The sequence below is a fragment of the Pipistrellus hanaki genome (genome assembly GCF_964339955.1).
Source record: "Pipistrellus hanaki genome assembly, chromosome: X".
NCBI classification, from domain to species: domain Eukaryota; kingdom Metazoa; phylum Chordata; class Mammalia; order Chiroptera; family Vespertilionidae; genus Pipistrellus; species Pipistrellus hanaki.
In genome coordinates this window covers 23,242,380-23,259,016 of record NC_140524.1, presented here as the reverse complement: position 1 = coordinate 23,259,016, position 16,637 = coordinate 23,242,380, and the positions used below count along the sequence as shown (strand labels likewise).

At 39.8% G+C, this 16,637-nt stretch overlaps 1 protein-coding gene across 2 annotated transcripts in view; it reads left to right on the top strand.

Annotated features, from left to right (window-relative positions):
* Nucleotides 1-7,526: 7,526 nt before the first annotated feature.
* PHF6 (PHD finger protein 6) overlaps nt 7,527-16,637 on the top strand; it is a 53,838-nt gene continuing 44,727 nt past the window's right edge. Inside the window, exons 1-4 of one of the 2 annotated variants that reach the window (XM_084870258.1) lie at nt 7,537-7,713; nt 8,554-8,667; nt 11,601-11,786; nt 11,982-12,083. In XM_084870258.1, coding sequence (XP_084726384.1) covers nt 11,649-11,786; nt 11,982-12,083 — 240 coding nt within the window. In that variant the 5' untranslated portion in view covers nt 7,537-7,713; nt 8,554-8,667; nt 11,601-11,648. Of the gene's footprint in view, nt 7,714-8,553; nt 8,668-11,600; nt 11,787-11,981; nt 12,084-16,637 lie in introns of both variants that reach the window. The other variant, XM_084870257.1, reaches the window with a different exon arrangement.

The window sequence follows — 16,637 nt, the reverse complement described above, 5'->3', positions numbered from 1 at the left end:
ATGGCAAGAAATATTCAAGGTGTTGAATAACAAGAATCTACAGCCAAAAGTACTCTACCCAGCAAAGCTATCACTCAGAATCGAAGGCCAGATAAAGAGCTTCACAAATAAAAAAAAAGCTAACGGAGTTTATCACTGCCAAACCAGAATTATATGAATTGCTGAAGGGGGTTCTTTAGGAAGAGGAAGAAAATAAAGATAAAAATTACGAACAACAAATACATAACTATCAACAAGTGAATCTAAAAACCAATGGAATTAAAAAACCTGATGAACAATATTAAGTGGTGAATATAATAGAATCAGAGATATGGAAGGGGAGTGGACTGATGATTCTCGGGGAAAAGAGGAGTGGGGGGTGCGGAAAGAGACTGAACATAAACTGTGCACCTATGGATGAGGACAATGGAGGTGGGGAAAGGGCAGAGGGTGGGGTGGGAACCTGGTGGAGGGGGAAAAAATGAGGAAGATTTGTAATAATATGAACAATAAAGATTTTTTTTAAATAAACAAAGAATGGCATTGACCAAAATAAAGTCTCTCAAGCACTCAGATATAACTTATAAAATGCACAAGTGATAAGTTTTTTTTTTCTTGTTTTCAACTTGATGGCTGCAGATTAGTGGTTCTCAAACATTTTTTGTATGTCATAGTCTTACCTGGGGAGCTTATTAAAAATACAGTTGCTGGGCCCCATTTCATATGTATGCCAGAATTACTGTGGTAGGGCTTGGGTTACTGTATTATTAACAAATTCATGAGATATTTCATTCCATTCTAATCCCACTTCTCCTATTCATTACATTCTCTTCCTCATTCTACAAGGCCTTTTAATATTTATTGAGTACCAACTATAGGCCAAGTACAGAGTTCTGTGGGCTGGGTATACAGCAGTGAAAATGACAAAACAAAGCCCCTGCCCTGATAAAGAGAGATAATAAGCACATAGACAAATGAATAAGGGTGACAGAGATAAAGAGCTTGATTAATGGAGTCCAAAAAAATGTAGATTTGACACAAGGTTCTTCTTCTTCCTAGCTGTGTGACCTAGGGCAAGTTAGTTAATTGTTCAAGAGTCTGTAAACACTGTACTAATAATATTCCCTGCTCAGGGCTGTTGTACAGATTGAATAAGATAATGTACATAATGTACTTAGCAAGGTTCCTGGTACATTGTCCAAAGTCAGTTAACTCTTATTATTTTGCAAGCATCAGCATTGTAAAGTTTAATCATTTTGCCAATATTGCCATCGATATTGAGTTTAGTTTCTTTGTTTATTCAACATTCAACAAACAGCATTTTAGAGATGTTCTTGTGTTTTCTAAGGCATTTCCCTTACCACCGTTGTGTTTGCTGGGAAGTTCCTAATACCTAGCTTCAAATTGCTGAACAAGGAAGAGACATCAACAACAAAGTCCACCAAGGCTCCCAGCTCCTCAATTAGGTATCCGAGTAGCTCTATAGTCTGGACAGAGTTAAGAATTTTATGAAACCTCACCAACACAATAAGTGGAACTTAAGAAATAAAAAACAGCCGAAACCGGTTTGGCTCAGCGGTAGAGCGTCGGTCTGCGGACTGAAAGGTCCCAGGTTCGATTCCGGTCAAGGGCATGTACATTAGTTGCGGGCACATCCCCAGTAGGGGGTGTGTAAGAGGCAGCTGGTTGATGTTTCTTTCTCATCAACGTTTCTAGCTCTCTGTCTCTTTCCCTTCCTCTCTGTAAAAAAAATCAATAAAATATATTAAAAAAAAAAAAAAGAAAGAAAAAACAACCATGAACTAAGTACAAGAGCATAGGGACCAACAGCCAACATTATGAGGTAAATCTATAAGAGATATGCAAAAATAATCTGTTCTTCCTAGTTATTGGGGCAAGAACATTCACATATGTCATTCTCTGTTCTTGTGCCCCAAAACAAATTTGTTAGGAATATTAATCTCATTTGACTGATATGTAAATGAAGGCTCAAAGAATTCAAATGAATAGCCCAAGTTCACTCTGCTACTTGGTGGAAGGACAAGCCCAGTTCTTCAGACTCTTATGCAGCATCTCTCACTAATAGATAGAATTTTATTTTATTTTATTTTATTATTTATTTTAATACTAGAGGCCCAGTGCATGGAATTCGTACACAGGGGAGGGGGTGTCCCTCAGCTGAGCCTGCACCTTCTACAATCTGGGACCCCTTGAAGAATGTCCAACTGTCCAATAGGATCAGGCCTAAATGGGCAGTTGGACATCCCTCTCACAATCCAGGACTACTGGCTCCCAACTGCTCGCCTGCCTGCCTTCCTGATTGCCCCTAACTGCTTCTGCCTGCCAGCCTGATCACCCCCTAACCACTACCCTGCCAGCCTGATTGATGCCTAACTGCTCCCCTACCAGCCTCTTTGCCCCTAACTGCCCTCCCCTGCAGGCCTGGTCCCCTCCAACTGCTCTCCTTTGCAGGCCTGGGTCCCCCAACTGCCCTTTCCTGCAGGCCCAGTTGCCCTCAACTTCCCTCCTCGGCCAGCCTGGTCACCCCTAACTGCCCTCCCCTGCAGGTTTGATTGCCCCCAACTGCCCTTCCTTGCAGACCTGATCCCTCCCAACTGCCCTCCCCTGCTGGCCTGATCACCCACAACTGCCCTCTCCTGCTGGCCATCTTTTGTTGGCCATCTTGTGTTCACATGGGGGCAGGATCTTTGACCACATAGGGGCAGCCATCTAGTGTGTTGGAGTGGTGGTGAATTTGCATATTACTCTTTTATTACATAGGCTAGAGGCCTGGTAAATGGGTGGGGACCAGCTGGTTTGCCCTGAAGGGTGTCCCGGATCAAGGTGGGGGTTCCCTTGGGGCATGGGGCGGCTTGGGCCAGGGGCCTGTGGTGATTTGCAGGCTGGCCATGCCCCCTGGCAACCCAAGTGAAGGCCCTAGTATCTGGGATTTATTTATTTTCTATAATTGAAACTTTGTAGCCTGGAGCGAAGCTAAGCCTCCTGCTTGCTCCATGGCCGCAGCCATTTTTCTTGGGATTTATTTATCTTCTATAATTGAAGCTTTGTAGCCTGGAGTGGAGGCCTGGGCCGGCCAGAGTGTGTGGAAAACTTGGCTTCCTCCAATGCCAGGGAAACCCAAGCCTCCTGCTCACTCCTTGGCCACAGCCATCTTGGTTTGGGTTAATTTGCATACTCGCTCCTGATTGGCTGGTGGGCATGGCTTATGGGTATATCAGAGTGATGGTTCATTCGCTCATTACTCTTTTATTCAATAGGTTATTTTTATTGATTTGAGAGGGGGGAGTGAGAGAAGCATCGATGATGAGAGAGAATCGTTGATTTGCTGCCTCCTGCATGACCCCTATTGAGGATTGAGCCTGCAACCTGGGCATATACTCTTGACTGGAATCAAACCCAGGACCCTTCGGTCCACACACTGAGTCAAACCAGCTAAGGCAATATTATTTTATTTTTCACAGAAACATTTAAAATGCTTAATCCATCCACATTTAATATTTCTTATTCTTTGTTTTTAATGTGCCCAGAGTATAAAATGCAAATAAACCTTCGTTCTATTTAAATGCCATTTATAGTATTTGTTTTTGCACTAGTCACCATTGTAATTTTATATTTGTTTATGTGATTACTTGATTAAGGTCTGTCTCTGCTGCTACATCAAGTTGGACCATATCCAATTTTATCTATCATAATAAGTGATCAAAATGTACTTGATGAATGAATGAAGGATCCACTGCTGTTGATTACAGCCAGAAGGGAAGTCATAGGCATGTGGGTGGGTTTAGCCTTTGCTTTGAGCAGAAGCAGAAATTCTAGCAGCATTTAACATGGATACACTGAAGATGGGAAAGGAATTACTTTTTAGTTGCTGGAGAGAATGAACTTGCTTGTACTGGTCTTAGTGATTTAAGCTCAAGGACAGGCTGATCTAAGCAGAGCAGATGCAGTTGCTAAGCAGTTGTATACAGGTTATAGTGAAGTCAAGAGATTATATACTTGATAAATCTCTACAGAAAAAATGGAAGGGCAGTTCCTTTTTTTAATGTTTTTTTTTTTTTTTTAATTGGCTTCAGAGAGGAGGGGAGAAGGAGAGTTAGAAATATCAATGATGAGAGAGAATCATTGATCAGCTTCCTCCCACAACCCGACCATGTGCCCTTGACCAGAAGCGAACCCAGAATCCTTCAGTCCACAGGCTGACTATCCACCGAGCCAAACTGGTTAGTGCTTGAGAGCAGTTTCTTTTTCTTTTTTAAAAAAATATATTTTATTGATTTTTTATAGAGAGGAAGAGAGAGGGATAGAGAGAGAAACATTGACCAGCTGCCTCCTGCACATCCCCTACCAGGGATGTGCCCACAACCAAGGTACATGCCCTTGACAGGGATCAAACCTGGGACTTTTCAGTCCGCAGACTGACACTCTATCCACTGAGCCAAACCGAGAGCAGCTTCTTAATGTGTGGCCCTCAACAGTCTGAATCAGAATAGCTAGGCAGTTTGAGAAGACAGATTCCTATATCTAGACCTTCAAACTGGGGGAGGGGACTGCAAAAATCTGTATGTTTAACAAGCTCCTCAAGTAATTCTCACTTTCACAGTTTAAGAACCCCTGGGGTGGAATAACAATAGACCACCCGAAGGTCTAAGACTCTTCTAGGGCAAAGCCAGTATTATAAAGTGAGAAGGTAAACCTACAAGAGACTAAAATAGCAACCTGAGAGCCAGGTTAGAGTCCTTGGGAACTGAGGTAGGTGAAAGTTTAAGAAGGATATAGCTAAAAAGTGCAACAGAGATGTCAAGAATGAAGGCAGAAAAGAAAGGGGGAAAAAGAATGAAGGTAGAGAAATGTTGTGCAAAGGTAGAGATGAAATCTAGATTTTGTGGGGCCTGGGCCTGTCCTGCAAGACCCAACTCAAAGCATTTCCTCTCTAGGGATGTATCTCCTCCTCTTCTGGACAAATTCATCAATCTTTGTGGTACATAATTCTATTATAGCATTTTACCTATTGTTCTGAAATTCTGTTTTCTTCCTCCTTAGAAATACCTGATTCTCTTCCTCAGACTGAGATTTCCTTGAAGGCAGGAACTGTCTTATTCCTTTCCAAATCCCCAATGTCTGGCATAATACCTGGCATACAAAAAAAATATCTGCAAATGCCCGCTGAATGAGTGATCAGAGAGCAATTAAAAGCAAAAAACACAGTCTGGCAGTGAAGGTAGAGGAATCCTATGTGTTTAAAAGCAAATGAGACCCAGGCAATTGATGCTGCTGGAGCAAGGAATAAGTAGGAAATCAGTTCTTCCAGAGCACAGAAGAGATGTGATTAAAACCACAGCTTTAGCTTTAAAAATCAAAAGGACAATTCTTTCTGTGAGTCTTGAAGGAAGCAAAAAAAGGATGGGTGTAGAAGATATTGCTTAGCTCAGAAGGCCCTACTCAGTCAGGAAGTTAGGCCTTTGCTGAGAATGAGGTACAGTAAATGGTATCTAGAGCTTGAAGAAAAGGCAGGAAGAGTGTTGGTGGGAGCGTAGTGGTAGATCAATAAGAGATTAGGAGATCCTATGCTATATCCTCAGGCACTGTTAAGAGCCTCTTATCACAATCTGACTCCTTTCTGTAGCCCTTGAAATAACAGGCTGCATTTATCAGTTGTGCTAATTGGAACTGGCTACCAGACTTGGGGCCTGAAACTAAAAAAAGTTGGGGTTTCCAACTTTTAAGGCACTTACCACAGTCCATCTCCTATGACAGCTATTTGTCTTTTCCTTGTTAGGCTGTAAAGAGGAGAGGACAAAGGCTGTGACTTATTCACTGTTGTGGTGTACCTTAGCATAGTGCTTTGTACATAATAGGCTGAGGATGTGTCTATACCAGGCACATACCCCTAATATAACATTTATCACATCATACTGTGTATTTGTTTTTCTGTCTGCCTTTATAGACCATGAGCTCAAGGTCAGGAGTCAATCTATGTCTCTCTTGTGTTTGGAAATTAGTTTTGCAGATGTTTATTGAATCAAATTTTGTTGAAATGAATGCATGGATGATGGAATGAATAAAAGATAGCAAAATGTGGGAGTCTTGGGAAAAATCTAAAAAAAAACACATAGTGGATAGGCACTGCATTTTGTTACTGACACAATCATCAGTCTCATTTTGACATCAGTTAAGTATATAAAGCTGGTGGAAAATTATACTCAAGGACCTGTTTTCAAATATACATATTGTAGATGTTTGGATACACATTCTGAGTCTTGGTAAATTTCAAGCCACCCCCTTTCATGGTACAGGGCCTGAGTGAAGGGGGTAAGGGTACCATGCAGTTAAATGACTGCTAATATGGTTACTTGCTTGTATGGGATACAATGTTACTCCAATGTGTTTATTGTTTCCTTAAGGCTGACATTGCAGGGGAAAATATGAAGAATGAAACAACATTGTATCAAAGCAGTGGAAAGCCACTTCCTCCCCTCCTGTAAGGAAAAGTAGCTACTTAAAAGCATCTTTAAAGTTTCATTTGTTTGTTAGGCCATCTCCCCTGCAACCCCACCCCGCTTAAACCGCCGGCTTGCACTAGTGAGCCAAGTAGAAAATAATATAAGCTGACCCATATATAGAGCATACTGTATGCCCAAGTATTATTCTATGCAATTTACATATATTAACTCATTTCTCTAATTTCTCATTACAACCCTAGGAGATTTAGACTTGGTGAAATTGAGGGAGAGAGAAGAAATGCACCCCGATCGAGGTCCTAGAGCTAGAGTGGGGGAGCTGGGATTCAAACCCAAGCATCCTTTCTTCATACATCAAAGAGGTAAGTGTTCGTTTAAATGCCTGATTTACCCGTGTGAGTTATAAGAGAAAAAATCACTTATCTTTTCTGATTATGATAATGTCAGCATTTATAGAGGGCCTATTATATGCCAGGGACGTTCATGCACACTTGCATTATTTCATTTCTTCCTCACAATAAACCCGTTAGATAGTATTCTTTATCCCCATTTTAAAGACAGAAAATTAAGGTCCAGAGATTAAAACGATTCACCCAAGGATTGAAATTGAGGCAGACTCCGCTACCAGCTTCTCAGTCTTTCCTGGCAGTAAAACGAGAGGACGAAGGACCTCAAAGTGATGCCATGAGAGTACAATGAAAGAATGGATGTGAAAAGGCCTCGGCGAACAAGTGCAAGGGATAAGGCCTACCCAGATGAATCACCGTTGAAAACTGGTTACCGAGGGTCCCTGCCCAATGGTTTCTGGTCCTAACCCTGCTTCTTTTCCCCCAAACCCACAGTTACGGCTTTGAATCTCTTTCTCTGTCTCGTCGGCTCCTGCCCCCAAACACTTGGCTGAGCGATGGACCGGAGAATAGAAGGTACGCGCGCGCGAGCAGGAGGCGGGGCCTGTTGCCCAGCTCCTCACTGGGGGCGGTGTCTGCACATGCGCCGTGGTCCTGCGGCTTCAGTTGTCCCTTCACTCCAGCCAATCAGAAGCCGCGGCGCGTTCGGGCGTCTAACGCCCTTTGAGTCGTTGCGTGCCGGGGGGAGCGACGTAAGGGCACTCTGCGAGCTGGTCTCCTCGAATGAAAGGAAACAACCTCCGGCGACAGAGCCCCGCTCTGAGGCGCTGCTGGAGAACCGAGACCGACTTCTTTCTCTTCCCCCTCATTGGCGCTTCTCCCCCGCCGTTCGCCTCTGGGCCCCGCCGGTGAGTCCCCACAGCACCCCGGGGCCCCCCATTCTACGCCTGGCGGGAGAAGACAAGGAGGATGGCGGTAGCCAGGCCGCCGCCCCTGCCCGTTGTTAAGGGGGACTCTTGGTGGTCTCGCTTTATTGTCGGGGACCCCAGAAGCGCCGCTCATTGAAGGCGCTGGGCTCGGAGGCTGCCGAGAAAAGTAATTTAGAGAAGCTAAGGGAGAGGTGAGGCTTCAGCCTAGACTTCGGGGGAGGGAGCGCAACATTTCGGGAGGAAAAATACTGGGTATTTCTAGTCTTTGCCTTTTGCTTAGTACATATTTGGGAAGGAGGGAGACTCCCAGTTTGGGAAGAGTAAGAGGAAGAATTGTTAGGATGACCAGAAGGTTAGCCTTAGCAGAAAGAGGAAAAACTCCGGGGTGGGGGGGGGGATTAGGGGTGAAACAGATGTGAAAGCAAGACTTAGAGGGCGAACTCCTAGGGGAGGAGGGTTAAGGAAAGTGGTGGGATGATATTTTCCCGGATTCGGATGGATTGGAAAAGGACAGTTAGGGGACCCCGACTTGACGACAGAAAGGAACCTGCTCAAGTGCTTTAGAGGAAGATAGTTTTGCGAGTTTATCTAGCGCTAGATTCGAGGGAGATCTCGGAGTCTAGTGTGTATTGAATAAATAACGGAGAGGATCCGGTACGTTATGGGTATTATCCTTTATTATATGCACAAACAGCACGGCGTTCTTTTGAAATGTGGTCGTTTCGATATTCTGTGTGGAAGTTGAAAAATCCTTTAGTAATTGAAAAACCCTTCCTTTTCATCGGCTTATGGACTTAATATCAGGTCTTATTCATACAGATCACATTCTTTCTCTACCCTTGGGTTTGAAACAACTGGAAAATTCCTTCAGTTTCCTTTTGAATAACCGCAAGAAGCAGTGCGAAGCATGTAATATCGTGCAACCAAATTCAGGTGCCCTTCCGGTTCATTTCTTATTCGTTTATTTCTCTTCACTGTAACTTTCCTGACATAAATGCTGCTTTTGTGGGGATCGCATTTATGTATTTTGATCTGTATATTTCAACCGGCTTGCATGTAGAATTGTTTGATCTTCTGGTACTGCAGTTTTTGTTTGTTTGTTTTTCTGTGAAAATGGTCTTTCCAGATACCAGTCATTGAATGTGCTCTCCAGTAAGCTCTTGAATGCTCTCCTTGATGTTTCAGTTTATTTCTACCTTGGTGTTTCACAGCATCTTGGAAAATCAGAAATGCATCGGTTGTTTCAGCTTAACTAATCGTGCTTTTATGTTTTTCAGACATTTAAATTGTTTTTCACCGCTATTATCATTGCTTCTTTATTTCTGCTTTGTAACATTGCCTATAATGTTATGTTTCTTTAATGGAAAAGGTTTCATTGTTGGGTGAAGGCATCAAACTTTGATCTTTGCATGCCCTGAAAAACATTTTAAACTAAAATTAAAATGCCATATAGCCGTGTGGATTATTATGAACCCCTTAATATTGGTCCTTGGAATGCCCTTATTCTCCTTAACTGGAAGACCACAAATGTGACAGCATTAGGTAAAAATCTGCATTTTTATGATAAAGATATTTTTTGCTAGGACTCATTGTTTCCATGATGATCTCCACTTCATGTTTTATAAGGAGGCTGAAAAAAATTAGCAAGATGTGCACAGATGCATTATTTGAATTTTAGTGGAAAAATCCATTCAGTCATTGTACATTGGGGAAAGTTTTTATTGGTTTTGTGACTTTTGTGTGTTTCTGTTCATTTTACAAATTATATTTATACCGATTACAGAAAAAATACACTAAAATATCTTTGAATGCAAAATAAAATGTACTACATATCTTCTCTTGGATTTGGGGGTTTTTGATAGCCAGAAAAGCAGGTTCTCAAAATTAGGATGAGAAATTTACCTGTTTATAAATTGAAAGAGGCAGAATGCAATATGGATAAAATTTTGAGGGTACCATTTTCAGAATTAATTTCAAGAATAAAAAGTGATTTTCTACGTTAGGAATTTTCTTTATCTTAAGCCGATTTTATATCCTATGCTAGCTAGCTTTGTACAGAAATTACACATTAATGATGTCTGTACAAATTAGATTCACAATGTGCCATCCTTTCAAATGGCCAAGGATGAGCGGGAGAAACGCTGAATATATTACAGTGGTTTCATAGTGCCTGCTATTGCATAGTAGGGAAAAAAAACTATTTTAGAACAGAAATAGCAAATTTTGATGCTATTTATTAATTTGGTGTTTTACATAGTTAATTCTAAAGATTTTGGCAGCTATATTCTTGATAAAGCAACTGAACACATATTTGCCTGATCAAATGCAAACACACTTCCCCTTTTGTTTCTTTTGTTTCTTTGTTATGTTCTTTTCCCCCCTTTAATCTTAAAAGTATTTGCTGCCTATTTTCAAACAGTTTCACAGTTTATAACCAGTGCTGTGAATACAGTACCATTCTATGCCATTTAGAAGACCAAGGTATTTAAAATTGGCATTAAAAGTTTGTTAAACTCATCAACACAGAGACCTTCAGGGCCTTTGAAGTTTTGTTAAAAAGAAAAATCTAGATATAAATTGATAAGAACTCTTTCTTTGTGGGTTCACTTGAAATTTTGACCAAGTATCTGCATTTTTATATTGTCAAGTGCTAAATGGTTTGTAGCTACTACCTTGCTGACATCCAGTGTTACTGTTCTTGGTGAATAAGTGCATCTCAGAAAGCTACAATGTTGAGTTAATGAGTCTATTTTTCAACATAGTACGATATTATGAAAATATTAAAATATGTCAAAATTTGAAAAATATAGTAAATTTTAAGACCAAAATTTGAGATTTTATTCATTGTGATTTATTTTGTGGCAACCTGGTTCCTGAACTGCTTAGTTCTGCTGATTTGGAAAAACTATACAAATCAAGTAACTGATTTTACATTTACATTCTGAAGAATATGTGTTGAGCTTGATGATCTAAATCTGAAACTTATATGTTAGAGCTTTTCTTCCCTTTTTTGTTTGACTATCCTACCTATAATTATAGTTTGACTGAGTTTAAGACTCATTCAGAAATATTTTCCTAACTATACAATATTACTAAGTAAATGTGAAATTTATTGTATTTAGAATGCTACTTTTAGTTTGTAACTTTAATAAGCAGACTTTTGGAGTAAATCTGAGTTAGATAATACAATTATTTTTATAAATAACTAATTCCTAAAGTTTATATTTTTGAATATACTGCTATAAGCCTATTTTTTTTCTTTACTTAAAAATGGAATACAATAGCAAAAATTAACTTATTACAGACACATACATGATTTTTTAACTTGAATGTAATTCAAGTTAAAATAAGTGTTCCAAAATCATCATTAATTACATTTATTTCTTTTTTTGTTTACCAATATGTAAACTTTAAGGAATTATACAGTTATAGAATTCTGTTCATTCTGGGCATTGTGTAGTTGTAGTTTTTGCTCTTCTCTTAGATATATAATTTTTTGTTTCCTTGAAGGAGCACCTGCCTATACATGAAAAATATGTTGCATTAATTATGTCAGCAGATGATGAATTTAATATCACACATTGTACATTTTTTTACTTATCCATGCAGAAATAGTTCTAATTCACATATCCCCTAATTTGGGAGCAGTTTGATTTTTTTGAATTACTTCATTAGGCTATACATAATTACATATTTGTTCATTATGGAGGCATCTTAAGTTTTAATAGTGATTTGTCTAAAATCACTAAAAAGCCATTTAAAATGCATATATTAGAACTTAATTAAGACATTAAACAACTTACCTGACTATGTGTACACTGATTTTAAATGAAATTAACCATTTTGTTGCCCTTCTTATTCTCTAGCATTTCTTGGGGCTTATAAAGTGGCATTCTAAAGGCAACTTAAAAATCATGTCAAGCTCAGTTGAACAGAAAAAGGGGCCTACAAGACAGCGCAAATGTGGCTTTTGTAAGTCAAATAGAGACAAGGAATGTGGACAGTTACTAATATCTGAAAACCAGAAGGTGGCAGCACACCATAAGTGCATGGTAAGTATACCAGCAGCAACTGAGAGACTTGAAACCATAAGAATATTAATGAATAGTCCTGAATTCTAAAAAAAGAAAGAAGAAAAACTCAGTTAAATTTTTAAGAATATTTCCTTTTAAGTTTAACATCTTATTCACTGTTTCACTGTAATTTCTTTATGTATGAACCTTAATTTTTTTTAATGTAATTTATAGCTCTTTTCATCTGCTTTGGTATCATCACACTCTGATAATGAGAGTCTTGGTGGATTTTCTATTGAAGATGTCCAAAAGGAAATTAAAAGAGGCACAAAGCTGGTAAGTTGGTATTTCTGCTTCTTGAGAATAAAATTTATTTTAAGCTCATTAGGAAAGAAATTGCTTATTTTAAAGTGCATTACCTTATTAACTGAATATAATTTTAAATTGCAGTCTTTTTTTCTCCCCAAACCAGCAAATTTCAAGACTGGGTTTAACTTACTTACCAATTAACAAAAAAAGGGAGTGGATCACTTGAAATTATATAATGTTATTAAACACTGTCACCTAATAAATTTAATTAAAAATAGCAAATGTAAAAAAAGGAGTGAATCAATATTCATTTTTTCTTTTTTTAATGTATTTTTGTTGATTTCAGAGAGGAAGGGAGAGAGAAAGAAACATCAATGATGAGTGAGGATCATTGATCAGCTGCCTCCTGCATGCCCCCTACTGGGGATCGAGCCTGAAACCTGGGCATGTGCCCTTGACCAGAATCGAACCTGGGACCTTTCAGCCCACATACAGGCATTCTATCCACTGAGCAAAACAGGCTTGGGCTCATTTTTTCTTTTAAAAATAATTAAAATCTTCTTGGAGACTGTATTGACTTAGAAAACAAGCAGTTTGCTTAATTTGAATGTATCGTGTGTTAAAGTTTTCATTTGAGTGTATTTTCACAATTAAATTTTGATGTGTTTTCACCTTTCATAAAGTAATTATAATTACAAATGAAGATGATAGTATTCTTTCAACAGAAAAATGTTAGCAGTTTCTGAACAAAGTATTGAACTGTGATTCAGGTATATAACCCAATATTTATGACTCTGGATCACTTTTGGTGAGTTTTACAGTTTTTCTGAAGCTATGATAGAATAATATTCCTATAACTCTTCACTACCAGTAACCAGATTGGCAAGATACTGTATTATTCTATTGGAAAAGTAGTGTCATTTCAGTTGATACATTTATGATACATTACGGTTTGCATTAAAATAGTTTCTTTTCATTTGATTTTTTTTCTCATGTGAGCTCCTTATTGAAATTGCATCTGTAAATGCACCTCTAGTAGCTTCACTATGAAGTGTTTCATTATTTTAAAGACTAGAGACCCAGTGCATGTGCACTAGAACTGGCAGTGGGGGGGTGGTGTCCCTCAACCCCGTCTGCCCCTTCTCACAGTTTGGGAGCCCTCAGGGACAGGAGGCGACCCAGCTATCAGGGGAAGGCAACGCCTCCATCACACCTCTGCTGCTGCCACTGCCAGCAGCGCAAGCCTTGGCCAGCCCTGGTTACCTGAGCCTTGGGTGGCCCTGGGCAGCTGGGCAGCCAACATCGAGGCTTGCCTGCAACCTCTGGCCAGCCCTGGGCAACTAGAAGGCTGAGGGGACTGGGGGACTCTGGAGGTAACCTCATGCCTGCTGCCCTGGTGGGGCTGAGGGGACTGGGTGCTGCCATCTTGTGACTGTGGGCACTACCATCTTTGAGGATGGGGCAGTCAAATTATCATATTCCCTCCTTATTGGCTGTGGGTGCTGCCATATTTTAGGGCAGGGCAGACAATTAGCATATTTACTCCTTATTGGCTGTGGGCACTGCCATCTTTGCAATGGTGTGAGGGTAAATTAGCATATTCCCTCTTTATTAGATAGGATGGGTTTGACAGAACATATATCTGTGCTCTTAGGAACTAAGTAATCTCATTTCACAAAGAATCTGATGGGAGTCGAAACTGGTTTGGCTCAGCGGATAGAGCGTCGGTCTGCGGACTGAAGGGTCCCAGGTTCGATTCCAGTCAAGGGCATGTACGTTGGTTGCAGGCACATCCCCAGTAGGGGGTGTGCAAGAGGCAGCTGGTTGATGTTTCTCTCTCTCATTAATATTTCTAGCTCTCTGTCCCTCTCCCTTCCTCTCTGTAAAAAAAAATCAATAAAATATATTAAAAAAAAAAAAAAAGAATCTGATGGGAAGTAGAGGCTATCATTTTGATGATCAGGAATAATTTGTTTTGAAAAGTAGTCAATCTTGTAGTATTAGGAAATACAATATGAAGAAGTTCAAGGACAACATTTGAGATTTGCTTTAAGATAGTCTCAAACCCTAGAATCAGTACTGGCATAGATGGAAATTTAGAAGTTTGTTTTTCTTGTAATGAGATCTTAACTGAAAATGTTTATCTTCCTCATCCCCAAAACTGTAGATACCAATAGAATGCTCCATTTTAATGTGATTTTTATTTTTTTAAATGTGGCTTTAGATTTCATGTTACTGTGGCTTACTGACTTGAGTACCAGAATAGCATGTTTTTATTTCCTCATCCTCAAAATCAAATTCAGATACAAAGAAAGAATACTATTTACTTGATCATGGGTATACTGTAAGCCTTATCAGCTCATTATTTATTCCTTGGCACTACGAAATGCCTGGAAAATGCTTCCACATACGGACTTGTTATAATTTTTTTGTCACGTGACATGCTATGCTCTAGTTAGAGTAGGAGCAGTTTTGGTCCCTACTGTTACAATATTTTTTTTAAAATATATTTTTTATTGGTTTTTTATAGAGAGGAAGGGAGAGGGATAGAGAGCTAGAAACGTCAATGAGAGAGAAACATCGACCAGCTGCCTCCTGCACACCCCCTACCAGGGATGTGCCCACAACTAAGGTACATGCCCTTGATCGGAATGGAACCCGGGACCTTCCAGTCTGCAGGCCGACACTCTATCCACTGAGTCAAACTGGTTTTGGCTACTGTTACAATATTAACAAACTAGAAGCCCGTTGCATGAATTTGTGCATATGTGGGGTCCCTCAGCCTGGCTGGCGATCAGGGTTGGCCAGCCAGAGGGAGGGACCACAGGAGGTTGGCTGGCCACGGGAAGTTGGCTGTGGGAGCACACTGACCACCAGGGGGCAGCTCCCATGTTGAGCTTCTACCTCCTGGTGATCAGTGCATGTCATAGCTACCGGCTGGTCATCTGGTCATAACAGTCGCTTAGGCTTTTATATATATAGATGCAATGCCTAGTTTTACATGAAGCAGCAGCATACATATGGCAGTATTGGTAAATTCAATGGAGATTTAATCTATTTGGACTGTGTGTAAGGAAAGCATCAGAACTTTATACAGGTTTCACTATTATAAGTTGTTTTGATTAATTTTTTAAATATTTTATTGATTTTTTTATAGAGAGGAAGGGAGGGGGAAAGAGACTTAGAAACATCGATGAAAGATAAACATCGATCAGTTACCTCCTGCACACCTCCTACTGAGGATGTGCCTGCAGCCAAGGTACATGCCCTTAACTGGAATAGAACCTAGGACCCTTTAGTCCACAGGCCAACGCTCTATCTACTGAGCCAAACTGGTTAGGGCTTGATTAATTTTTAATGGTATAGTGCAGTGGTTGGCAAATTCATTAGTCAACAGAGCCAAATATCAATAGTACAATTGAAATTTCTTTTGAGAGCCAAATTTTTTAAACTTAAACTTTTTCTAATGACACTTCTTCAAAGTAGACTTTCCCAGGCCTTGGTATTTTGTGGAAGAGCCACACTCAAGGGGATAAAGAGCTGCATGTGGCTCGCGAGTATAGTGTATGGAGTTGATTCCCCCCTCCTCAAGTGTAGTGAGTTATATATAACATATTCCTTGGTCTAGGGAGTGGAACAATATTGGAGATAAAGACCACAAACTATAGTAAAAGTTTTGGATTTGAATCTCAGCTTTGTCACATATTAGCTGATTGACCCTGGGCAAATTATTTACTTCTCTACACCATGTTTTCAGCACCTGCCAAAAGAAGATAACACAGTACTTGTACTTTTTTCACAGGGATAATGTGAGAATTAAGAGAGAGACTATATAGGACTAAGCATATGGTTAGGGCTTGATAAATAGTAGCCACTATTCTAGCTATTAATTTTAAATAATACGATCCTGCTAATATTATCATAGGCTAATGAAAAGCATGCTGGGCTGGGAAGTCATAGAGTCTAGTTTTTAAATAAATCTGCTGATACATTATGTAACTTTAGATAAGTCATTAAATTATTTGTCTTTTCACCTGTGGTAAACAGATAATACTGTATCACTGCTTACTAAACAGTGATGTTGCATAACAAAAAATGCTATTAAATATACAGTTACCTTTGCAAAGGTGTTTTTTAAAAAAATATATATTTTATTGATTTTTCACGGAGAGGAAGGGAGAGGGATAGAGTTAGAAACATCGATGAGAGAGAAACATTGATCAGCTGCCCCTTGCACACCCCCTACTGAGGGTGCCCTTGACCAGAATCGAACCTGGGACCTTTTAGTCCGCAGGCCAACACTTTATCCACTGAGCCAAACCGGTTTCGGCAGCAAAGGTGTTTTGAAGCCATGTTGAGGCTGTGGGCATCTGGCATTGAAGAAAAATGGCAGAAGGCGGGAACTTTGGAGCCCGAGTATGTAATTTTGCTCCTTTCCTTCCTTCCTCCCAAAATGTCAAAATTTAAATAACTTACGTAGGGGATAGGACTAGAGTAGCATTTATATGTTTAACATTGAATTTATTTTGAAATCTTTTAGCCTTTAGTTTTGCTCCTTCCATTATATCATTTTATATGAAG